Source organism: Spinacia oleracea, chromosome 4, assembly GCF_020520425.1.
Source record: "Spinacia oleracea cultivar Varoflay chromosome 4, BTI_SOV_V1, whole genome shotgun sequence".
NCBI lineage: Eukaryota > Viridiplantae > Streptophyta > Magnoliopsida > Caryophyllales > Amaranthaceae > Spinacia > Spinacia oleracea.
Window position 1 is genome coordinate 180,077,523 of NC_079490.1, and position 24,765 is coordinate 180,102,287.

The window sequence follows — 24,765 nt, forward strand, 5'->3', positions numbered from 1 at the left end:
TTACCTCCAATCGGCTGCCGTTTTTCTTACAAAAGGGCAAACGTAAACTGGCTCGGGGGGTTCCCGAGAAAATCCTCTCCGACGCTCAAGTCAGGTCTAGTTAGAGAGAGAAAGTAGTGAGAGAGTCAGTGTGGAAATAATTGCATACCTCAATAACGATTAGATGAGTTGTATTTATAGTAATACCGAAGGGAATTATTAGTAAATATGAGCAATTGTAGGGTATGAAATCATGGGCCTGTAGAATGCTAGATATGGGTACATGCAGGCAGGCCCGGCCATTGGGCGGTCCGGTCGGATACACAGCACCGGGCCCAAAATTAAGGGGGGGCCCAAAAAAAATTTGACAGTTGCATTAAAATTTAAAAAAAGAAAGAAAAAAATTTAAAGCATCTTCTTCCTTTCCCTTCCCCGTGAATTCAGTCAAACCTGCAAACCCCAACTTCCCAAAACAACTCTTCAAATTCTTATTCTCTCTCCTTCTCATGATTTGATTTCCAAAAATCAGTCATTAATTCTCTTTAATAATTTCCTTAATTATCTCTCTTAAAAAATACTCTAATTGACTGAATTCTTCTCCTACACTTCTCTGCAATTATGAAAAAGTATTGTTCATCCTTGTTTTCCTCTCTATCAATTCATTTTCTGAAAATATCCACCTAAATTCATGGTGTTCAACGGATAAATTTCATATATTTATATATGTATCAAGATTTAAGATATCTTAAATATCAATATCTACTTCGAATTATTTTCAATTCAAAGAGCCCTTAATTCCTTCAATAACGTTAACGATGCAGTTGGAACTGAGGCTCTGAATTATAAGTCTATAATCAGGTATATTTTCTCTCGCTTTCATGGATTTTGTGTTTATTTCATCAGTTTTTAATTTTTTTTCCGGCCGGTTTGATTTTGTTTCTTAACATCAGTTTTTCCAGATTTTATTTGTTCATCTTATTTGGGGTAAAATTGTTAGATATTTTTGTCTCCGAAATTTTATTTTTCACATTTTTGTTCACCGTTTGAAAGAGATTTGTTTGATTTGAACTTAGATTAATGCGAGATTTTATCTGTTTCATGTCACTTTATATTAAAGAGGGGAAATCGGGAGTTGCAGTTGTTGCATTGTATCTATGTTGTTGCTATGTTGTTGCAGTGTGCATTTGTTGATGGTGTGTTGTTGTTGTGCTCTACTACTGCAGTGCTGCTTGCTCTGTTGCGTGCTTGTGCTTTTATCTTAGTTAATTTGTTGATGGTGTAGTGGTGTACATGTTGCCTGACTGCAATGATTTTTTTTTTTGACATTGGAACTGACTGCAGTGATTGTTGCAGTGACTGCATTGTATCTTATGTGTTAATTTGAATGTTGTTTAAATGTTGTTTAATTTCAACTTTTGGTAAAAAATTTATCTTATTTACCAAATAAATAAATAAATAATATGTTTATAGTTAATAATTGGGCTCAAAATTTGTTTAGGGGCCTCATATGAGCTTCATTGATAAGCTTAGCACAGGGCCACCAAATTCTCAAAGCCGGCCCTGCATGCAGGTAGTGTAGTTCAAATTTATTATTGCTTTCTTATATTGGTATTTACATAATTTTATCTTATTATTGTACAAAGAATTAACATTTAACTCATATATAACTATAAACTTTACAATTTTAATTTGAAATGTTATTTTTTTTCTTATTCTTTATATGAACTATATTTTTTCTCACAGAAATTGCAATCGCAAGGAAATTATTTGATGAATGGTCGATGAATTAATGCATGTCTAATGGAAGCTACCGATCTCTCAACCGTTGATGATATTTTCGACTCTCGACGACAGATTCGACATTGTGCTTGCAGTTTTTGGCATCATATTTTGTAATGTTGTAATTTGGTTTGATAGTTTGTGAGGGTTTGTGATGTGACTGTGAAGTATGATTGTATTAGGTGATTTGAATATATTTAATTTCTCACTCTTAGTCCAATATAAGTCAGTAATGAACTGAGACCTTCCAATGTTCATATATTGTCGCACGCATCGCGTGTATATAGTAATACATAAAATACCCCTAAAACAAATTATACCCCAAATACCTTACTTTTAACGTGATGTTAGTGCTCCGTTAGCCTAAATTTCACATTTTGATCGTTAATATCTTAAATTCCCTTCAAGCAAAATTATAAAAAGTTGATATTTTAAAAATACACGTTGAGACAATCTAATAAGATCTCACGTGACTATGTTTTATGTGACATATAAATCACTAACAATAGTCAAAGTAGAATAGGTGAATAGTGTTAAAAAAATTCAAACGTTGCGAGTATTTCCAAAGGGAGGAAGTATGTTATTCCAGCAATATGTGGAAGAGATATTTAACATTACAAAATCTACTCAACGGTCTTTAGTTTTGATGAGGAAAACATTCATTTAATTAATTTGTGTTGATACGTATTTGTTAGATTCAAATTCTTTTAAAGATTCGTATTAGGGAATTCATTTGACTAGATAAAAAAGGGGAAAAAATGGTTTGATTTTTTTCCTAAAAATACAAAGCTTGGTGGACACGTTACTAGTAATTCAAGAGTATTGTGGTGACTGGGCTGATAATTGATTAATTGCACGTTACTCGTTGGGCCTATTGGGCTGCACGCCCAAGGTCGCGTCAGACAGCATAGAGTCAATTAGGAAAAGGAAGGTATATTTGATTTACCTTATTGTTTCTCCGATCCTAATCACAAAAGATAGAATATTTAGTTAAAAATTGACTCTATATATATAAATCATAACAGACTTTGTACATTCAGTTACCCCTACGTTTAGTTCAAAACTTTGCGTCTTCAACCCTTTGATTGGTAAAAACACAAAGCAAGAGATGCCATTACCGCAACCAAATCATGGCATTAAGACTCAAATAAAGAAGAAAGAAGGTAATGAGATTGGGAAGGTACGAAAGCAAGCAACACAGAAGATAAATGGCAATATTGTGAATAATTGTGCTACACCATGCTCCTCCAATTCTGCCAAGCCTTCTTCTGATCTGCCAATATCTTCAGGTAACAAGAGGATCAAGACTGAGTTTTCGCAGCGAATTAAAAAAGAAGAGACAAAATATGTGAGACCATCCTCTTCTGCAGGCTTACTGATTAATGATGTACACGAATATGATCCCAGATTTTCTCCAAAAGTCGAAGATTTCTTGATCTTAGAGGACTTCTACCCTTCTGTAGAAAAAGTTTCGTCAATGCAAGATTACTTTTGCCAACTGATGGACGACTTTTCTTCAGATTGATGGACAAGTTCGTTTGCTTACTACAGATTACTGCAACCATTGATGCAACATGCTGGTTTATTTTACAACACAAGATTTTTAATTAAAACGCTAATTTTTATTAGGGTTGTTAATTATTTAGCAGGTCATATCATGAGTTAATAATCACGGAGAAACAGGCCAAGTGCATTGGAGTTTCAATATTATTATTATTATTATTATTATTATTATTATTATTTTACAAACTTTTGTATAAGGCGGTCTTACACAAAAGACCACCTTGGTGTCATACTTCTATAAGCTAAGCAATGATATTAATTAGTTAAGCACTGAAACCAATTACTTAAACAATGAAACTAATTAGTAAAACACTAGAACTAATTAGTTAAACAATATAACCATTTAGTTAAGCAATCAAAGTGGTCTTTTGGTTAAGGTGGTTTTACACAAAAGTTACCGTTATTTTTTTATTTTTTTTTTAAGTTTTACTTTCTGAATATTATTTTTAAAGTTGTTTACAGTAGCTACTTCAGTAGTAGTGGGAAATCTGGTCGTCTTCAGTTTACTTAGGATCGTTCTCTTTAGACTCTGTTTCATCAATATATAACAAATCTTGTTAGAGTATAAAATTAATCTAGCTTGGACTTAATTCAACCACCAGCTTAAGCTTTTGGTTGAGTTGGTCATTTGACATGGGTGTTAGAGTCAGGTCACGGGTTCAAATCTAATAACACCCCTCATTTCAAAGCGGAATATTTAGGGCTGGATACGAGGAGGCTTATGATACATCCACACTTTAAATTCTTTAGGATTTTCATGTGAGAGGGCTTCAATTTGACGAGAAATTCACCACCACCAAGCTCTGTGACGTTCCTAACGTGAAGAGAAAATAAAAATGTAAGATGTAGAGAAGAATGTAGCATTTTCTATTCAAAATGAAAATATGTTCCACCTCATGGAAGTTGCTTTTCACCCATTAATAAAACATGCAAACCAAGGAAAATCATTTACATACACAGAGTTTTACGTCAAAACAAAAGGATTCATACTATGTTTTCTTCACCTTGTCTGGTCTGATCTAAATTATTATGATCTGAATGTTTTCTATGATTGCGTTTAGCTTTTACTAATATGATCCGGTCTAGTCTAATTTTGAAAAGAGTAAATAATAAGCAATAAGAATAATGTAAAAGGAACATAAATTTCATCTCATTATTATCGTTCATCAAAAAGGATGATTCCCGCTTTGTTTTCTTTCCTTATTTGTTATTTCCCGAGTAGTTGGCACTTGGCAGTAGGCTTGTTTATTCCAGAAGATGTACAGTTCAGTGCAACTATGCTGAGTAACTTCTTTGATAGACAAAGTGAAAAGTGACTTCCAGTGTTCCATGAAAATCTATTGATCTAGACCTCAATAAACTTAGAAACAGAAGAAATAGTTAAAGAGATAAGAATAAGATATGAAAAATAGAGTTTAGGTGGCTTAAGAACTTGGATTACAATAGCAAAAACCACCATTTACAAATCCAAAAGTCCTTTGATTTAGTCGATATGCTTATTTGTTGGTGCACCTAATGGATGAGCAATTCAGCATCCTCATTAGACTCGTCACAGGATGCCTCCTCCAACCTCTCCAGAAATCTCTTATTAGAAATATCATTAGATACTGGGAAATTTCGATGACACTCATTTATTGATGCAGCTTCAAACTTGGTCCACAACTCCCTCTTCAAAGTGTTTTCACCTGGCCTCTTTCCTCTATGAATTGTGCTTGCTGACCCTCCCTTCCACAAAGGAGTGCTTTCTACCTTTACAAACATGTTCTTTTCGTTCCCTACAGGAAATTCTTATTAATTAATTTTCGGATGGACATAAAAAAGACAAGTAAAACAATCAAAGCATATAAAGTAATTTACCTTGCATACAAAATATCTTGTTTTCTTCATCTAGGTTATAATTATCAGTCCTGCTTCCCTTTGGAGCAAGGAACAGTTTCTGATCCAAGGAACTAGCATAATCTTTTGGGTGCTTTTCATCAAGTGGTTCCAGCAATGTACAACATTTAGGTGGTGACGTTTTCCATGCTGGTGAAGCTTCTACTGCTCTGCTCACATAATTTGACATGCACGAGGGTTTTATTCCAATCAGTTCAGAAAACTTCAAGTTCAACTTCTCTTCAACGTCACCACTAGAGCTCTCAGAATCTGCTGAATCACACAAATTTGTGTTTCCAGTTGGATATGGTGTCCATTTATGCGATTTACCAATCCTTCTGTAGGAAAGCTCTGTCACAGGCTCATGAAAAACATATGGGGTACTCAAATTTGAGGAAATATCACCAACCACAGACACAAATTGCATATCTGAAATGCTCTCTATATTTTCAGAAACATAGACCTTGTCATCATTAATTTTTTCATTATTACAAGGTGAGGAAAACAAACCATTTCTGCTCGAGGGGACCTCTTCTTCACAAACGGTTAGCTTGGTTGAAGCATGAGCTTTGGAAGTTGTTGTTTTGTGCCTCGGCAGAGGAGTAAGATAAAACAGTTGTTTACCTCTTTCTTCCACACAGCCAGCAGCACGCCAAGATACTAGTGGAGAAGGAGAGACCAGTGACTCATACTTAGAGGCCTCGGGAGTATCAATTGTGTGTATATCACGTTGAGCAGGAACAACAGGATCTCCAACACAAGTGTCACTGAATTGAATCTCTGAGTCACAACGAGAGCCATCAATTGCCTTTTGAAGCCTGGGAACCCATGGCTAAACATTGCCAACAGGAATATACTAATCAATCGCATATGATTGGCGAATCAAGCAACCAAGCTAACTTAAAAGAGAATTTCAGAGCTGACCTTCAGAGAGGAATGAATTTCAGACAACACCGCGGTGAAGGATTTGATTTCTGTAATCCTCTCTTTGTCAGTTGTATCCACTTTCACTGCTTGGAAAACAAGTTCATCAATCTGCATTTTATAATAAAATATAAGCTCAAAACTTGAAACTGCAAAACATCACAAAGGTCCAGATATCCCAGCTACTTATACAAGAAAGGATAGATGGTTATGATCAATATATGACACGGCATCAGTGTAACCACCCATAAAACACCCATAATAAAATGTCATCAGTTGCAAACTTGCAGAGTTGCAGATGGATGGTGTGATGTGCATCAGACAAAAAAATTGATACACTAAAATCTAAAACTGTAGCAAGCAAACGTTGGAAGCCGATCAAAGAGCACAGACATAGCTCGGTTGTGCAGTATTTATTCCATCTAACACCTTGCACGATGACTACTCTTCATGTCATCTACTTCTTTAATATCTCAATAATTTTGACCAGCATAAGGTCATCTGTTTTATATGATGAAGCCAACAGAGCTGCAGAATCGATGCTTTCCCTCTCAAAGCTGCAGTCTAAGTGGTGAATGTTGATTAGTAATTGGCTTCCTAACATATAAATTTCAGCGCAGGCTACAAGTATTCAGTAAAATATAGTAATTCCCTGTTACAGAAAAACACTTCAACAATAACCGGGTGTAAGCTCAACTGAAAACTCACCAACTGAGCTGCAAAGCTTACAGTACTCAATACGAGTACTATAATTCTGTTGGGAGTGACAGCCCAGATTGACTCCAAAGCTCATCACTTGTAACCCCATTAGGAAAAGAAACAAATCTAAAAAACATAAACTTTAATGTGTATCAGAAACTTGAGGAAAGTTCCAATCAGCACTAAGATACTCCTCAATTGCATGCACTGAAGTTGATGAAAAAAATACTAAAACATGTCTCAACTGTTGGAGTAGATCTTTCATCCAGGCACCACAAGAGCAGGAAAAGTTTACATGCCTACATCTATTTCTCCAATATTTCCAATTGAACAAAATGAGGAGTGCCTACAGAACTATGGAAACTTTAAATTCCCCTCAGCTGCACCGAAGGTGATCGATAAACACCAAAACATATCTCAATTCTACCCTTCTGAAGTATATCTTTGGTCCAAGTCCCACAAGAACAGGGTAACTTAACATCCCACCATCTATTTCTCGACTATGCCGAGTAGAACAGCGTGACAAGTGCCTAAAGAACTGCAGAAATGCTCAGCATCTCATCGTAAGCTAATGATTGTACAATCCTCAACAACACAAGTGCAAAAATGCTCTAAATTGCAGTTAATGCTTCATTCAATGTTAACTTTAGGTGTTTCTCAACAATTTGCTTTCTGAAATTAGTGAAAAATGTTAATCAACTCCCAGGTGTAAGCTCCAATTCAAACCCTAAAAAAGAAAAGCAAGATCTTTTACAATTTCCAGCGTTTGATTGTTTTTACAATAGAAAATCAGTACACTGGACAAAAAATAGACACGGAAAAGCAAAATTTCGAATAAAACCTAACATTATCATCATCCATACAGACAATTAAGGATTAGGATACAATAATCCAAAGTTCAAAGAATAAACAAGAAAACTATTTTGTTCAATTAAACATTCTAGGGTTTTCAATACCAATTTAAAATCGAACAATCTGGGAAAATTGAAACAATTAGATTACCTGACGAAGGAGAGAAGATATATCAGAATGAACTAAAAGCAACCGATCAAGTGGGTCAGCATTGTTTGTTTGTTGAATTTGCGGATGAGAAAGTTCCTCCGACATCTTCAACCTCGTCTTTTTCTTAGACGATTTTAATGATTTGACCCCGCCGTTTGAAACATCTCGTAATGGTTTTCTCCTTGCCGACTTGAATTTGTTGTCGCTGTCGTTTTTCGCCATGGTAGTCTCTCCCCGGTGTGGAATGTTCGAGAACTTCCAACGGTGCTAAAGTATTTGTCTGAGTTTTTCAATGCTAGTGGCAGAAAGGCGGGATTGTTCTGTTTTTTTGAAATCGGCAACTTTTGTGTAAGACCGCCTTACCGGAAAGACCACTTTGGTTGCTTAACTAATTGGTTCAATTTCTTAACTAATTGGTTACATTACTTAATTAATTGATTCAATTGCTTAACTAATTAATTCTTTTGTTTAACTAATTAATTCCTTTGCTTAACTAATTGATTTCGGTGCTTAACTAATTAGTTCAAGTGCTTAACTAATTGGTTCCATTACTTAACTTATATGATATCAAGGTGGTCTTTTGTGAGAGACCGCCTTATAGAAAAGTTTGTATTTTGAAATTGTTTTGACTTACTATTTTTTTTTTCTTTCTTTTGGGCAAGAGAGGGGTTAGAAAAAAGATTCAAGATTTCAAGGTGTGACATTCGTCGTTTTCTCATTTTATTTTATATCTCATTATCTACAATACTTTGAGGTGTCAATTGGGATAAACGGGTCGGGTTCGGGTCTGGTTTATCGGTTCGGATTGAAATGCGTTTATTTGGTTATCGGGTCAGATCGGTTCGGGTTGAAAAATTAACGGTTCGGTTCGGATTGGCTGACACAGGTTCATATCGATTCGGGTTAATATCGGGTCGGGTTCATGTAGGTTCAGGTTAATATCGGGTCAGGTTCTAAACGGGTTTAGTCGAGTTGTATCGGGTCGGATAATAGTTGGGTGGGGACAGGTCGGTTCGGGTTGAAACACGTCGGGTTGTAAACGGGTTTAGCCAGGTTGTAACAGGTTAATATCATATCGGGTCGGATTCATGTCGGGTCAGGTCGATTCGGATACAAGTTATAAACAATATTGAGTTATTAGTAAAATCACAAATTTCAATACATTTATATTATAAATTTGTAATATGGATGTCTTAATTAGGAGACAAGGGCGATAACTACATTTTAAAAGTGTTAAAAATTTAAGACCAGTAGAATTAGTGAATGTATAGTACGTAGTACTCCCTCCGTCCCGGAATACTCGACCCGGTTTGACCGGCACAGAGTTTAAGGGACTTGAATTGACTTATTTAATTTAATAGGTAGTAGTTGATAGTGGGGTATTATTTTAATGTAGTTAGTGGGAGGTGGGTTAAGAGTAGACCTGGCAAAATTGACCCGATCCGAATGATCCGATCCGAATGACCCGATCCATTACCCGATTTTGACCCGAAATGACGACCCAAAATCAACCCGAAACCCAAATTTATCCGAACCGAAACTGAAACCGATCCGAAATTGATTTTAACCCGAAATGATCTGATAACTGAATCGGCCCGAACCGAATTAACCCGACCGAGTTTCATCCGAAACCGAAGTAACCCGAACCGAAAATAACTGGAAATTTTGAATCAAACCGAAACCGATCCGACCCGAAGATCCGAAACCGATCCGAACCGAAGAAAAACTCAAATTTATCAATAGTTCAAACTAAATAACACAAGTTTTCTAACTTTTATTATTATTATTATTATTATTATTAGTATTATTATTGTTATTATTATTTTTATTGTTATTGTTGTTATTATTATTATTATTATTATTATTATTAACCACATATTATCTATGAAATAATTCGAGAGTTTGGTCTCAAATACTAGTTACTTTACTAAATCATGATAATGTTTTTTTAATTACCAATATATATTGTTATATTCGTCAATATTTCATGTTTCGTCGTCTAGACCATACATTAGTAGAAGTAAGACTAGAGTCGCCTAAATTATCACTTGTAACAATGTGAAAAGGTAAATGTAACCCTTACTGTTTACTAAAATTCCCATACAGTAAACCAGTAATCTCGAACTGTATACGCTTATCCCTTAATTACTTCGTAAGAGATATTGTTATAAATAATATTAAAAATAATTGAATATTTATGAATAATGACCAAATCTAAAGCGAAATTGCCAAACTTGAAATTAAACAAGAAAAGTCCGATCTAACCCGAAAATATCCGAACTAAACCGGAAAAAAACCGATCTGATATGATCCGATCTGAAATGAATCGAACCGATAATGACCCGATCCGATATTGACCCGAAATTTTGACCCAAATCCGAACCGATCCGACCATCAAAAAACCGAATTAAACCCGAAACCCGAATGGACCCGAACCATACCCGAACCCGATCCGAAGTCAAAGTGACCCAAATTACCCGATCCGAACAAACCCGATCCGAACCCGATCCAGACGACCCATTTGCCAGGTCTAGTTAAGAGGTGGGGTTGTTTGAGAGTAGGGGTTGAATTTTTAATTATTTTTTGTATGGAGTAGGGGGTAGGTGGGTTAATAGAGGTGGAGTGAGAAATAATATAATATTGTTAGAATATTTCCATTTTCAGAAACAGGTCAAGTATTAAGGGACGGCCCGATAAGGAAAACAGGTCAAGTATTCCGGGACGGAGGGAGTATATGACTTGGCTTTTATGTCTTAATATCCATTTTTATAATGCCTAGGCATATTGTTTTTTTTATGTAAACTATTAGCCTAATTATTATCTTTCTTATCTCAGTGTTAATTTATAAAAACGTTCTGGTACATTGTACGACGACTTTTAATTTGGATCAAATAAAACGTGCTACGCTTGTAAATAGTTCGGGGTAGACGGGTTATAAACGTTTTGGATTAAACGGGTTGTCAACGGATTACGGGCTGTAAGCGGTTCGAGTTGAAATAGTTCGGATTGTAAACGGTCCGGGTTGTAAACGGTCCGGATTAAACGGGTTTTCCCCGGGTTGAAACAATTTGGATTGTAAGCGGTCCGGGTCATTAGCCTTTTTCGAATCCATTCGGTTTGGGTAGAAACGGTTCGTGTTGCTGCATGACGGTTTGCTATCGGGTTTCAAGTCTTAATCGGGTTAATATTCTCGAATCGGTTAGGGGTTAAATAAAATCGGATCGAACCGGGTTTTGGCTTCCAGCTAATGGGTTATTAACGGTTCGATCGGGTTCTTAACGATCAGATTAACCCAACGGATACAATGGTTTGGTTTGAGAATTGACAACTCTAACAATAGTGTTACCTAGTTAACGTGTCTAGATCGGTCGTACGTGTCTAGATCGATCGTACGTACACCAAAAGATAAAGGTTTAGATCGATACTCTATAACACGAAAATTCGAATATGAGACCTATTATATACACAATACAAATCCTTAGTTTTAACCACTAGGTTAAGACATCATTGACTGTTAATAGTGTGGTTAATTTGCTTATATATGTATTGATCTTTTAATGATGAAGTCCTTATGGTCCAAATGAGCTAGCCACAAAGAAAATTATGTCTTCAAGCTCTGTAAGAATGTCTTATTACCTAATAGAAAAAACTATTTTAGTAAAATTGGTTTGATGAAAAGTTAAGGGTGAGATCATATCGTTACATTCCTAATACTTATTATATTTCGTTTGACGAGAAATCTATACCTAGTATTTAAAAAGGAAAATCATATATTATTAGAAGTCATGTGGCATCCCTCCTTTCATCCATCATTTTGAATTTGTTTTTTTTTTTTTTTTTTTTTTTAATTTTCTTATTGTTTCTATGTTTTACAACTTTTATTGTTTCTTCCACTCCATTTTCCTTATTCAACATCAAATTATTAATAGTGTATTATACTCATTAGTCTCTTCCACTCCCCCTTTTAACATCCAATATTATATTTATTCAACATTATAGTTTTTATATTTTTCCAACCTTCAAATGACACCTCTATTTAATTCATCCGTTACCAAAAATCACAAGTACTCACTAATTAAAACTTCAAAAGACATCTGAACAACCACTATAAAACCGTCCGTTCTTTAAACGGGCTCAAAAGCTAGTTTCTTCTATAACCCGTCAAATAGAGTATAGTATTAGTATCTAGAGGAAAATATTCACGCATTATCAATTGATTGATAAAAATAATAAAGAATATAATTTTGAAATTAAAAGATTTTAAAAAACAGATTAATGTTCTTTTTCTTTTTTGAGTGAGTTGATTAAAGGAAAGTTTATACTCCGTAGTCCGTACTCCGTAGGAGGTATTGTAGTTTTATAAATATAATCTTAATATTTGCACAGAAAAAAGGAAAGTTTTGGAGGAGATCCAACAAGGCAACAACTGTACAATAACTAGAATTACTACCCGTTGCAATCACTCGTCTTCCTAAACCTGTCCAAATTAATTAATTACTTGAGCAGCAAGTTCACAAGTCCTACTAGAAATAGGCAATTAGGGCAACAAATAAAACCCTTTTGTCCACAATAAAATCACAATTTGTTGGAAGAAATCAAATCCCAAACCATCTTAATTAGGGCAAGAGATCGAATTTACAGAGCGAGCAAGAAAAAAATAAAAGAGGAAACTTGATGATGATGGAAGACGGATTAGAGGTGTACGATTACAGAAGGCAGCAATGCGTTCATCCATCATTCATGAATGACAATTGCACATGTTGCGGCCAACACATCGTCGACTGCGGTGTTCCGGCCACTACACCGTTTGGTTACATCCACCACGACTTAACCCTTACTCCCGACGAGATCAAACGCATTCGAGATGATAATTTACAGTACTTGCTAGACAACAAGAAGCTCCACTTGGTTCTTGACTTGGATCATACATTAATCCACGCAAAAAGGATCGAGAATCTGACGTCTGAGGAGAAGGAAAGTATCGAAAGAGTCGACGATATTTACACGATATTCGGCGGTACGAATTATAGCATTGCGGTGAAGTTAAGGCCTGGTGTTAAAGAGTTTATTGAGAAAGTTAGTTGTATATTTGATTTATCGATTTACACTATGGGTAGTCGTGATTACGCACGAGAGGTGCATAAGTTGCTTGTGTCTAAGGCAGGGTTTCCAGTTTGTCCGTGGGTTATTGCAAGGGAAGATTGTGTCAAGGAGAAGAAAAAGGGTTTGGGTGTTGTGTTGTCACATGAGAAGGTTGTTGTAATAGTTGACGACACTCGAGATGTTTGGGGGTCTTGTAAGGAAAACCTTGTAAGAATTGGTCGATACGAGTATTTTCCGGTAAAGGATGCGGATGTGGATGCGGATGCGGATGCGGATGATGACGCGGAACTTGCTAGGGTTTACGATACTTTACAGAAGGTACATAGTGAATTTTATTTTGATGATAATATTCAACTTTTGGAAGGTGAAGAGTGTAGTCCGAAAGATGTGAGGGATGTGATCAAAGCGGTTAAATACGATGAGCTTGAATTTGCGTCAAGGCAATTACAGACATCGTCTTTGATGTTTGGTGTAGAAGATGAAGAAAGTATTGCATTATGCGGTAGAAAGAGGCCAAGAGATGACACTAGTATTATCAGTAGTGCCTTCCCCTTGCAAAAAGAAGCAATGTCATTCATTCTCAATCTCTCCATGTTTAATTAGTGTCAACATCAGATGTACGTGTTGGATTGTAAATGCTTCTATTTGTTTTCGTATTTCAATTGTGATGGAGTACGTATACAATCAAGCCGTACGTACTAGGGTAACTTGAGAGAATTGAAGTAAATGTAAAACTTTGTTACAAATTGTTTTTCTTAGCTATACTATCATCTTTAATTTTTTCTACTTTTCACTCATACAATTTCTTTATGTGTTCGCGAACATGGCAATTTGTTCTACCACATGCAAATCGTGTTGTTTTTAATGTCATATATACTCCAAATATATCTATTTACAACCAACTTTTTCACAACCTTACTCGTTATGATTTTCGGAAACAAAATAAGTCATTATTGCAATCTAGCTATTTGAATTGTTGGTCAAGATGATAGATTCGAATATGCTTAAGAACATGCTCTATTGATTATTGTTCTTATACTCCATACTCAATTTAGTCACATAACACCAAATAGTGAAATAGTCAAATAGGACATCACTCCAAAAATGTCAAACTTTTACCAATTGAACAAAGACGCAAAAGTAGCCCAAGTTAACAACCTCTACCCTCCTTTTAAACCCCCCAAAAAAACCGAACCGAACCTAACCGAACCGAACCAACAATGGCGGAATCATTCACAGGAATCCAAACCCCTGAACAAAAACACTACAACAGCAACAATTCATTCCCTTTCCCTTTAATTCTAACTCCAAATTCCAGTCCCTTATCCAATTACAACTTTATTGAATCAATTAAAACCCACAAAAATTGGCTTAATTCCCGCCTTCACTCCGCCGGCGCAATCCTATTCCGTGAGTTCCCGGTATCAACCGCCGCCGAGTTCAACGATGTTGTTGAGGCTTTTGGCTATGAGGAATTCCCTTATATCGGCGGCGCCGCACCCCGGAGTAACGTCGTTGGCCGTGTTTTTACCGCCAATGAATCTCCCCCTGATCAGAAAATCCCTTTTCATCACGAAATGGCTCAGGTAATTAATTTTATAAAAAAATTACTGCAAGTATCAAGTTAATTGCTGCTGCATATTGTAATTTTCCTTTTGGTAAGCGGTGGTCGATTTCCATTGTACATGCGGGTGTATAATGATTAGTGAACATTGTTGTACTATTTTGATTATGTACTTAGCAGCTATTTTTCTTTCTTTTTATAGATGTACAAGTACATTTTGTGAATGTTTTTTATTCATTTTGTTGATGTTTATGATAATTGCTACACTGTCAATGTTACTACTGTAAATTTCTCTAATGCATTGACTTTGCACGTCAAATTTAGTCAAACTAATTTGCTTATTTCTAATTTTGTATTTGCAACATGGAATATGTATAATAATCAGTAATTTGATATAACTGAAATGCTCTACAATTGATTTTACATGTATTTGAATGGTTAATTTGTTGTTAAATTAGAGTGGCTTGCAAAGTTGCAGTATGTAATGGTGGGATATGTTGACAGGTTCCCGAGTTCCCTTCAAAATTGTTTTTCTATTGTGAAGTAGAGCCAAAGAATGGAGGAGAAACTCCAATTGTTCTTAGCCATATCATTTATGAGAGGATGAAAGAAAAACACCCAGAATTTGTTCGAGAACTCGAAAAGCATGGATTGATGTATACTCGGGTATTGGGAGAAGGGGATAATCCCGAATCCCCTATTGGTCGTGGATGGAAATCAACTTTCTTGACAGATGATAAGAGCATTGCTGAGCTAAGGTTTGTGGGTTATTTGATCTTTTCAGTGATAATTTTTCGGTCATTTAACAAAACATTCAACAGTATGTGCATTTTTCGGTCATTTAACAAAAATGTATCATGTCTATCTGTTGGGACTTGGGAGTGAGTTACAGTGTTAATTTATTGCAGTAACTATGTAGCTTGGACTTGTCTTTTCACCGCAAGTTCCTGTGTGGAACCTTGTGCTCCAATCTCTTGACCCTTAATTTTGGGCCAGTATCATATCTGATACTTGAACCAATTTTCCTAGTCTGATACTTGAACTCGAAGTGTCTGACTCAAGTACTACTCAAGTAATGCAGGAACAGCTTAGCATTGATATGAAGAAGTTTTCAGAAAAATTTGGTGTAGTCTATACAACATTACAACCCATGGGTATATGGTATGATGGGACTATGATAGTCCCTCCATTTGAATGCAAAATTGCAAATATCATTTTGTCTGAGACTCTAAGGTCACCTCAGGAAAAAGTTGTCAGCATCTTGATCCAGTAACCACTTGTTCTTAAGTAACATGTTCTGTCAGGCATAACTACAGCACAGTATTTTCTGTAATAAAGTTTTGATAATGCTTCGGAAACATTGAAGAATGTAGTGTCCAAAATGATACGAGTATCGAATGCAGATTGTAGACTAAATTTCTCATTGTTTACCAGAATGTTTTTGTTTGTGAAACTAATCTTTTTGGCAGTAGTATTAGCAGTTTCTTCCTTTCGAATAAACAAAGAGAAGAGAGACAATAGGCTTTATGGACTGTATTAGTGTATGCCTTCCAACAAGCACAAACAAAAATCTAAGGAGGTAGCTAATTAGCTGAGGATCTAATATCCCTAATAAGATGAAAAATATCAATGCTTGCTATTATTGGGTTATGGATGACTTGAATTGCTTCCAAGCAATCAGGTTTTATGGTCACGCTAGATTCATGTCTTTTACCAAATTTGATGCTCTGCAAGATAGCCTTACACTCTGCCTGCTGTGGAGAAGAAGTGGAGATGCATTCAGCTCCCTGAATGTGATTCCATTGATTACCTTTCCCTGCCCAGGCAATTTCTGCTGACCATTTACTACCATTGTTCACAGCAGCCTTTTTTCCAAGCTGCATTCACGCATATACCAATGTTTTGTGGGGAGGAAATACTCCCAATAGTAGTTTCTTCTTTTATCCAGCCTTTTGGCAAAGATATTGAATTACAATTCTGTTAACCTGATGCCACAATATTAACTGCTTTTGAGTGTTGCTGCATGTAACAGAGTACATAGCACTTGTATTCAATCGTGTGCTTGTATGCCAAAGTTGCATGCCACAACGTATATAACCTCTTTGTAAAATTAGTGTTTAATTGCCACACGCAAATGAGGGTTTAATGGTTCTTGTACATGATCGAAGGGATGATGGAGGTTGTCCTGATTTATAAAGCTTTGCAGTGTTTAAATTTGGCAACCTTAAGTAGTCTAGGACAACTGGATACCTGATAGATGGTTCTTATATTGCTGAATCAGCTGATTATGAAAACCAGTTCTGTTTGAAACTAACATATTAAAGTTGTTCCTCAGGGCCGCTAAGTTAGGTATGAAGCTGGAATGGTTAGAGGTGGGAGTAAAGACAGTAATGGGTCCAATCCCAGCTATCAAATTTGATGAAAGTAGGCAACACAACGTCTGGTTCAACAGCATGGTAGCTGCTTACACAGGTTGGGAAGATGATCTGAATGATCCCGTCAAGGCAGTTACCTTTGGTGATGGAAAACCGTTGCCAGCAGATATTGTATACGACTGCCTGAAAATACTTGAAGAAGAATGTGTTGCAATTCCATGGAAGAAGGGAGATGTCCTTTTAATTGATAATTGGGCTGTACTTCATTCTCGTAGATCTTTTGATCCACCACGCCGTGTGTTAGCTTCACTTTGCAAGTAGCCAATTTGTTCATTATTCCTGGGCTGTGCATCTGAAGAACATAGACTAGACTTGGAGGTACAATATTCTTTCTCCAATTTCAGCTATTATGCTGTATGCCAAATAGTGTATGTATAAACTGCTTTTAGTTGGATGGAAGAACAAAAACAAGATAATGTATATATTTGACGATAATAATACTGCAGAGTTTCATTAGTTTGTAGCACTGAAGTACTTGGTATTTCTTTTTTTAACGCAAGCAGAAAACTACCATCTGATTCTATTTCAGAAGCTTCTTATTTTAGATCCTAGATAATTGATAAGTAGAGTTTGCAGAACCTGAGATTATTACCAGGAACGTCTTGAAGAATGTTGCCTAATTTAGTTCAACCAATCTCATACCAAGTACTCCTTATATGATTGAAATACCAAATGATTAATACTGTCGTTCAATTCAGACTCAGATTTTTATAAAAGGTTCAAATAATTTATGTTTAGTTCTTCTAGTAGAAAGAACAAACTTAGAGCATCAATTGTAGCTTACTCTTAGCCCCCTCTTAAGGAGAGAGAATGTCTAAGAGCTAGCTCTTAAAAAAATTAAGGTAACTCTTAGCTACCTCTTATTTAGAGGTTGATTGAGACATCCTATGATCATGGAAACTGGTATATATGTCAGACTATATTTTTTTTTATCTTATTTTGCACGCCGTTGTACTTAAAAACACACAAATACATTTATATATGTTGGCGAAAAGGGAAAAGAAAACATCAAGAAACAAATCAAATAGCAAGATAGTGCACCATAATCTTATTACTGTTTTCTGTAGTATACTGTACAACATAAATCTCTTGATCTATAAAACACAGGCCTAACTGGTAGTTGCCTCTGAACTCGGTCTATGGCTGAACCAAACAATTGTGAAGCTCCGCCTATGAAATTTCTATTACAGCTATCGATGTTGAATGAATTGAAGACATCTTACAGATCTCTCTGTGACTCTGAGAGCACGCAAAAAATGAAGCGAAAAAAGAGATTAGGATAAAGGGAATAACCACCATAATCCTCTGCCACTGTACAAATAGATACAAGCCAAAAATGAGAAGAAAGTAGTTTGAACATTTAAGAGGTGAGATTTCAAAACATAATATTTGAATATGTTTTCATCGTCCTTGAACAAGGCCACTGAATACTTGGCTGTTCCCAGCAAGTGTGGCTTCCCATTCCACAGAAGATAAAAGGATTTGTGAAAGAGATATCACAATTTGCTTCATATCTGGTCGCAAGATGGGATCTTCATCTACACATTGCTTCGCCAACATGGCCACCTGACCAGATACGACAGATGAAACAAAAATGAATATGCAACTTGATACAAGTTATGTGTTTGAAATTCTATCTGCCATATAAACATCAGTTACGTAACAGCTTTTCCATCGATTTTAAAGATCTTAATCATGTACTATGTTGTACTCCTTCCATCTCAGTTTAAAAGTTAACACAACAAATCCGACAACTCTTGTTGGTGAAATATTTAACTTCGAGCTGGGACAATCATTGGGAGTATCAGTGTATCACTGAATCATTATTTCAGGACAATCCAATTCAAGGCTGGCCTAAACATAGAAAATTATTGGGTTTCTACGATTCAGGTTGTGAAATTTCTGTTTGGTACGGTTTTGTTGGGCTGGGATAATTTTTTTAACAGTTTTTGTAAGACATCATGAAATTGGAGGGTCCGTCAAAGTCAAAATGGGGGTCCATTCTTTACTAGTCTTGCTATGTACTTGCAGTTAAAAATCATGAGCATGAGCACGAGCATCTCACCTTATGTACGCAGTCATGTGGATACAAATCCATCAGATTAGCATCTATATAGTCCCTCAAGTTTGACATACTCATTGAATCAGGCATGTGCCTCAGCACTGCCAACATCTGCATTTTGGACCAGTTACCGATAATCAATTCACATTCTCCTCTTTAATTTCCTGATGTATAGAAGAAATTAGAGACTACTTACAATGGAAACAAGTGATCGCCTTTCTGGACCTTTTTGCGTGCTTTCAGTTCTTATTACAGCTTCCTTCCCAGATATCAACTCAAAGAGAACCACACCAAAAGCAAAAACATCACTTTTGGTTGTGGCGAGGCCATTGCTTAAATACCTACACAGAATAGAGATCAATAAATAAGCAAACAAACAACCATTTGACCTGTTAGAGACTGATAGCTGTACTCACTCAGGAGCTAAGTAACCATAAGTTCCAACTACTCTTGTTGCCGAAGCTTCTAAATCACCTGCTGTACCAACAAGTTTTGACAGCCCAAAGTCTGATATCTGAATTAAAAGAAACCAAGTCAATAAGATATTCCAGCTTGAAGCAAGTCATTACTTAGAAGAGAAGTAAGAAGAAGAGATACAAGCACCTTTGCCCTAAAGGCTCCATCAAGTAAGATATTGCTTGATTTAATATCTCGATGAACGTAATGAGTTTTCGTGTGTTCGTGAATGTATTCCAAACCTCTAGCAGCATCAAGAGCTATCTGGACCCTCATGATCCATGAAAGAGACGTATGTCCTGCACAGCCAACCATTACAAGATGCTTTAGCCAGTCCTAGACTCATGATTATCCAGGTAGATCAGACAGTAAAGCCCTCTATGAATCTAATAATGCTCAACTTTTGAAAATGTTTGTGGAAAGAATCTTTGAAGAAGGTAAAGGCACCTTTATTATGAGAATCGTGTAAATGATTCTTCAGAGAACCTTTTTGTGCATATTCGTAAACAACAAAGAGCTCGTCATCAGTGGCTGCGTAACCAAGCAACTCAACCTGATACAGGGGAGGGGGAGGGAAATCAGTGGGTCATCCAAAGAATCTCAAACCGACCCTAAATACGATTTTCTTTTGTGACAAAAAGGAGCTATTCAGCATTTAATCACTTACAAAACTTACCAAATTTGAATGATGAACCTTACATAAGACTTTCATCTCTGCCATGAATTCTTTTGTTTTTGTCGCAGTCATTCTTTTGATTGCTACCTCCTATAAGAATCATCCAAAATGTGTCGTCAAAGCTCATCATGGGAAACAATAGCTCATTACATTACATTACTTGGAGTTGATCTCAGCTTTTTACCTGGTCATGGAGCAGAGCGTAATACACTGAACCATAAGCTCCGTGCCCAAGAAGATTTGCTTCTGAGAATCCCTCTGTTGACGCAAGGATATCTTCGTAGGTGAATGTAACAGGCTTTTCCACTTCAAAAGCATCGTTTCCTATGGCTGGACAAATTGGAGGATACTTGAATGAGAAATACAAGTAATATCTACTGATAAGCCTAATTTTCACAGAAAAAACGGATAGAGGTGGGTCTAGCGTATTAATAACATTAATTAGTTCAAGAATTTCACTGAAGCTCAGATACAAAGCAATACAAATGTCTAATAACAATTGACAAGCTAGTTTACTTTTATGCATATATTCGATATTGATACCTTTAGGAATGTTTAGCTGATGATGGCTATTCGTTTCAGCAACACTTTGCTTCCATTCATCTGAGTTACTCCAAAACCTTCCTGAAGCACAACAGAAACTAGTATTCCGTAGAATCTGAAATTTATGCGCACTCCTCCTGTTAGGATCTTTTGAGTCACCTTCTTCCTCACTCTGGGAACAGATTGACGATCTGAACACAATGAATAAGAGTACAAGTATGACAATCACAGCTAAACCAACCCCCAGGCCTCCTACTATCCATCCAAAAGGCACATGCTCCTTGTGATTTGTTCTGTTTTCTGCCAAAGGAGTTGAGTTTCTATCATAAGACATAAAGCAGATACAAGACCTACTGTCATACTGGTATCAGAAAGAAAAACTGTCTTAAAAAACTCTAACTCAGGACTCACAAGTGATAAGAAGAAACACTGGAAAATCTTAAACAAAGAGCACATAAGATTATTTACAGGGGACTGTTTATTCAAAACTAACTTTGCAGGGGACTGTTTATTTACATTATTAGTTAATACGTAACACGGAGAAATAAACAAAACAATATAAGATTTCTGAGCAGAATTATCGATCTTTTTTTTATTTAAGATTTTGCATATCCACATTTCCTAGTTGTAAGAAAATTGCACTATTACACTCCCAACATTTCTTTGCATCATATCTCTGAATAGCATTTTCATTTCCCTCATAGTGAAAGCTCAAATATATTGTCTCATACTCTCATTCTACTTCCTTGAACAACAATTTACATTTTACAGATGGGATGGCCAAATATATACCCAACAATAAAAAAAAGTAGATAAGAAATATGTGGTATATCCATGTATCACGCTAGCTAAGAGTAGAGCTGAGATAAGGGTTGAAAAACACTTTTCTCTCGAATATTGAGAAGAACTCTAGCAACCTTCATATACAAAAAAAAAAAAAAAAAAATTGGTATTTGCATATTTTATTTTATTTTATTTTATTTTCTGCAAAACCAAAAAACATGAAGTCGTGGTCAGAATTTTCCAACTTATTGTAAAAAAAGAACAAGGAAATCAATTAAAACCTTGACTTCAGTAAAGACTGATCATGGATGTTACCAATTTGAGTTTATAACCTCAGTTACCTAGACTCTTCATTTTACCTCAAATACCTCCTCGACTCTCGGACATGGGTGTGGACACTCGGACACTTCATTTTGGACCAAAATGATGCAATTTTTGACAAAATAGCCATGTCGGACACTTGGACACATACCCGTATCCGATATGGGTATCCGAGTCCCGGGAACATAGTTTATAACCATGTATCAACAGTCAGGAAGAAGTACGGGTTTTGATTTTCATTAGTCTCACAGTGACTAATTTGTTACCACTGCCAATTAAATCATTACTATGCTTCTCCCATTGTCAAGATTTGATTCATACCTGTCGCATTGCTAATTGATGACGCAGGCTCTGCAGCTGGAGGCATACTTGTCTCTATCGGATATGGGTCGCCAGGAACTGGAAGAAAATACGAGATGATATATTAAATCAGGGCAAGAAGTGATGCATATAAAGTTCACTGCAGAATTAATATACAATGGCGACCAGTGCATGGAATGCAACAAAGTAAATTCACTCACTCGGCAGCATTCTTCACAAAAATTCAGATTTTCGAGAGTTATAGTCTATATATACGGTTTACAGTTCAGTATTTACAAAAACAAACTTCTTTTTATTTACCACAAATTGTCCATGTGGTTACATCTTGTTCTGTACAACAGCAGATTGCTGCATCTCTTCTTTGTTTTCAAACTACAACTGCTACAGTCTTAATTCTCATCTTGCTGTTCTATCAACTAAAGAGCAGTAGGTATCACTATAATTAATGGAGAAGTCACTACAGAAAACCCATTACGGAGAATTGCTAAAGCTTTTCAGATCCACTAACTAACTGTTATAGATTGTTGAAAAATTCTAGTCCAAAATTCATGACCTAACCAAAGTCGCGCCTTTTATTACTTAGAACAGGATGCTTCCACATCACAACCAAGAACTAAAAGGCCAAATGATACCCACTGCTTTTTTATCACCACAGTTCACACATCCAGCTGCTCATCGGCTACTAAAAAAGACTTGGTGCATTGAAGAAGTCAAATGTTATGTGTTCGATCAACCATTTACATTATCTCGATCTCATAACGAACAAAAACTCAAATCAAACCATCAATAAACCTTCTTGCAGATAGGAATAACAAACTTCTAATGGGTTATATCTCTGATACACACAAGGCCACGATATTAGTGTGAGTGACCTATTATCTTCATAATTATGATTACTTTATCAAATGTTGAAGATACCAAAACTATAAGGAGAGCTACCTGCTCTGCCAAGTACCAAATCTGATCTTAATTTTTCAGCAAAACCCCAAATTTGGCTTTTCTTTCCAGCAATTCCCCGCAATTAGATAAAGGGTGACACAAAAGAATCTTAAAGATAGCAAATTTCCTTCCCAACTTCTGTTCGACAAAAGTTAGCAGTCTCACTATACTTTCTCTTTAGCATCCGAAGGAATTTATTTACATTCAGAGATAAACAATGGCTTTTACTTGGGTGATGCCAGCTACTTCTACATTCTAAATCTTTCTTTCTTTTATCAAAATCATTCATAATCTCCTTTTATACCCAACTCATACTTTCACTTTTTTGGGTGTTGAGGGCACTGATGTAGATTGAACTTATTATTTCACGGTGATAAGCTCAAAACATAAACTAACCAATCTATGAACATATTTCACTTTCATTTGGGTGTATGGAGAGACACGAAAAACAGTGATATGGACTGGATTAGATCGAACTCATGATTTCACAATGATGAACTCAAAACTTAAAAAAAATTTAAAAAAAGAAAAATCTATGAACATGTTACCACTTTTTTGGGGTGCGTAAGGATACGCAAAGGGCAATGATGTAGACAAGTTTCGATCGAACTCATCAGTATGTTAAACTCTACTTACAATAACTAAACCCATGAACACCCCCCCCCCCCCCAACAACAACCACAATTTGCAATAATCAACAACAATCATAACTATTTGCAATAATCAAATCAAATTAATTCACCGAAAAAATGACAAAATATACAAGAAATGGACAAACCTGAATTCAAAGGAATATAATAAAGTGCTCCAACAGTAATATTATCAGGATTATCAATCCCATTAACTTGCTCAATACTATCCATACTAACCCCAAATCGACTAGCCAAAGAAGAAAGAGTATCCCCATCTCTCATTACATAACTCATCAAATAATTCCACAAACCACTTGAACACCCACATAACAATCTCACTGAAACCACTTCCCCAACCCTTGAAATCCTACTATTACTCTTATTATTCTGCAAAAAAGCTAATCCCTGATATGAATTTATCACCAAATCATTCACTAACCCACTCCCATTTCTCACTGTAAATGTTGTTGTTGTCAAGTAATCTCTCAATCTGGGGTCACAAGAACAGTTCTTTCTAACAAAGATGAAATCTTTATTGCTGTTTTCAACTGTTACATCTTTTGGCAACACATCAAACATGCTTTGGATTAAGGGGAGTGTCAGATTTGGGGTGGGTTTTAGAGCTAAGAAAGAAGCGCACACACGGCCCGAGTCAGAGCAGTTCATGGGTTGTGTTGATGGTGTTACTGTGGGGAAGGAGGAGAGAGAAAGTAGTGATAAAATGAGGGTGAAGATTGAATTGAAGTGTAAAGATTTCATCTTTTTGGGTGAATTTGAGCTTTGGAGATGATGATTTGAGATGGGTTGATTGAAATTGAGATATTTTGAGGGATTTTTAGGGGGGTTTGAAGAGGAGCATACTAGGACTACTGGTATTGTTGTTGGTTGTGTGTGTAAGGTGGTTTTCGTGTAAGAATGAGCTGTTTTTCTGAAGACAGGGGTCATTGGAAAAGGGGGTTTGTTTATTTTTGTGGTCAAACATTAAAAACAAAACTAAATTACACCATCAGTGAACTCTAGAGTTCTGCACAGTTAATCTACCTTGTCGGCGAACAAAGCATATCAATGGGTATTTTCGTTAATAAATAGTCAAATATGCAATTTAAATA

The 24,765-nt window shown here is 36.0% G+C and overlaps 4 protein-coding genes and 1 long non-coding RNA gene across 6 annotated transcripts; 3 read left to right on the forward strand and 2 right to left on the reverse strand.

Moving 5' to 3' along the window:
- The first annotated feature begins 392 nt into the window (after positions 1–392).
- LOC130472381 (uncharacterized) lies at positions 393–2,068 on the forward strand. Its single transcript, XR_008932527.1, has 3 exons — positions 393–837; positions 1,478–1,549; positions 1,723–2,068. It is a non-coding gene; the product is annotated as an uncharacterized lncRNA (long non-coding RNA).
- A 2,518-nt stretch (positions 2,069–4,586) lies between these two features.
- LOC110796869 (uncharacterized) lies at positions 4,587–8,147 on the reverse strand. 2 transcript variants are annotated; one of them, XM_022001951.2, is made up of 5 exons: positions 7,822–8,147; positions 6,121–6,231; positions 5,707–6,028; positions 5,179–5,547; positions 4,587–5,096 (listed from the first exon to the last, which is right to left on the reverse strand). In XM_022001951.2, exons 1-5 carry the CDS (start codon positions 8,041–8,043, stop codon positions 4,834–4,836), a joined length of 1,287 nt encoding a protein of 428 aa, XP_021857643.2. In that variant the 5' UTR covers positions 8,044–8,147; the 3' UTR covers positions 4,587–4,833. The 2 variants fall into 2 exon arrangements, with proteins under 2 accessions (XP_021857643.2, XP_021857642.2); XM_022001950.2 differs by having other exon boundaries at positions 5,179–6,028; positions 7,822–8,146.
- A 4,216-nt stretch (positions 8,148–12,363) lies between these two features.
- LOC110796882 (RNA polymerase II C-terminal domain phosphatase-like 5) lies at positions 12,364–13,710 on the forward strand. The gene has a single exon (XM_022001971.2). It carries the CDS (start codon positions 12,496–12,498, stop codon positions 13,525–13,527), a length of 1,032 nt encoding a protein of 343 aa, XP_021857663.2. The 5' UTR covers positions 12,364–12,495; the 3' UTR covers positions 13,528–13,710.
- Positions 13,711–14,073: 363 nt separating this feature from the next.
- Positions 14,074–17,379, forward strand: LOC110796870 (clavaminate synthase-like protein At3g21360). Its single transcript, XM_022001952.2, has 3 exons — positions 14,074–14,510; positions 14,993–15,246; positions 16,824–17,379. The coding sequence occupies exons 1-3, from the start codon at positions 14,145–14,147 to the stop codon at positions 17,182–17,184; spliced, it is 981 nt and encodes a 326-aa protein (XP_021857644.1). The 5' UTR covers positions 14,074–14,144; the 3' UTR covers positions 17,185–17,379.
- A 569-nt stretch (positions 17,380–17,948) lies between these two features.
- On the reverse strand, positions 17,949–24,609 carry LOC110796871 (lysM domain receptor-like kinase 3). Its single transcript, XM_022001953.2, has 11 exons — positions 23,803–24,609; positions 22,086–22,163; positions 20,661–20,960; positions 20,302–20,447; positions 20,118–20,207; positions 19,889–19,994; positions 19,589–19,740; positions 19,402–19,499; positions 19,182–19,326; positions 18,989–19,096; positions 17,949–18,489 (listed from the first exon to the last, which is right to left on the reverse strand). The coding sequence occupies exons 1-11, from the start codon at positions 24,599–24,601 to the stop codon at positions 18,325–18,327; spliced, it is 2,187 nt and encodes a 728-aa protein (XP_021857645.2). The 5' UTR covers positions 24,602–24,609; the 3' UTR covers positions 17,949–18,324.
- Positions 24,610–24,765: the final 156 nt, after the last annotated feature.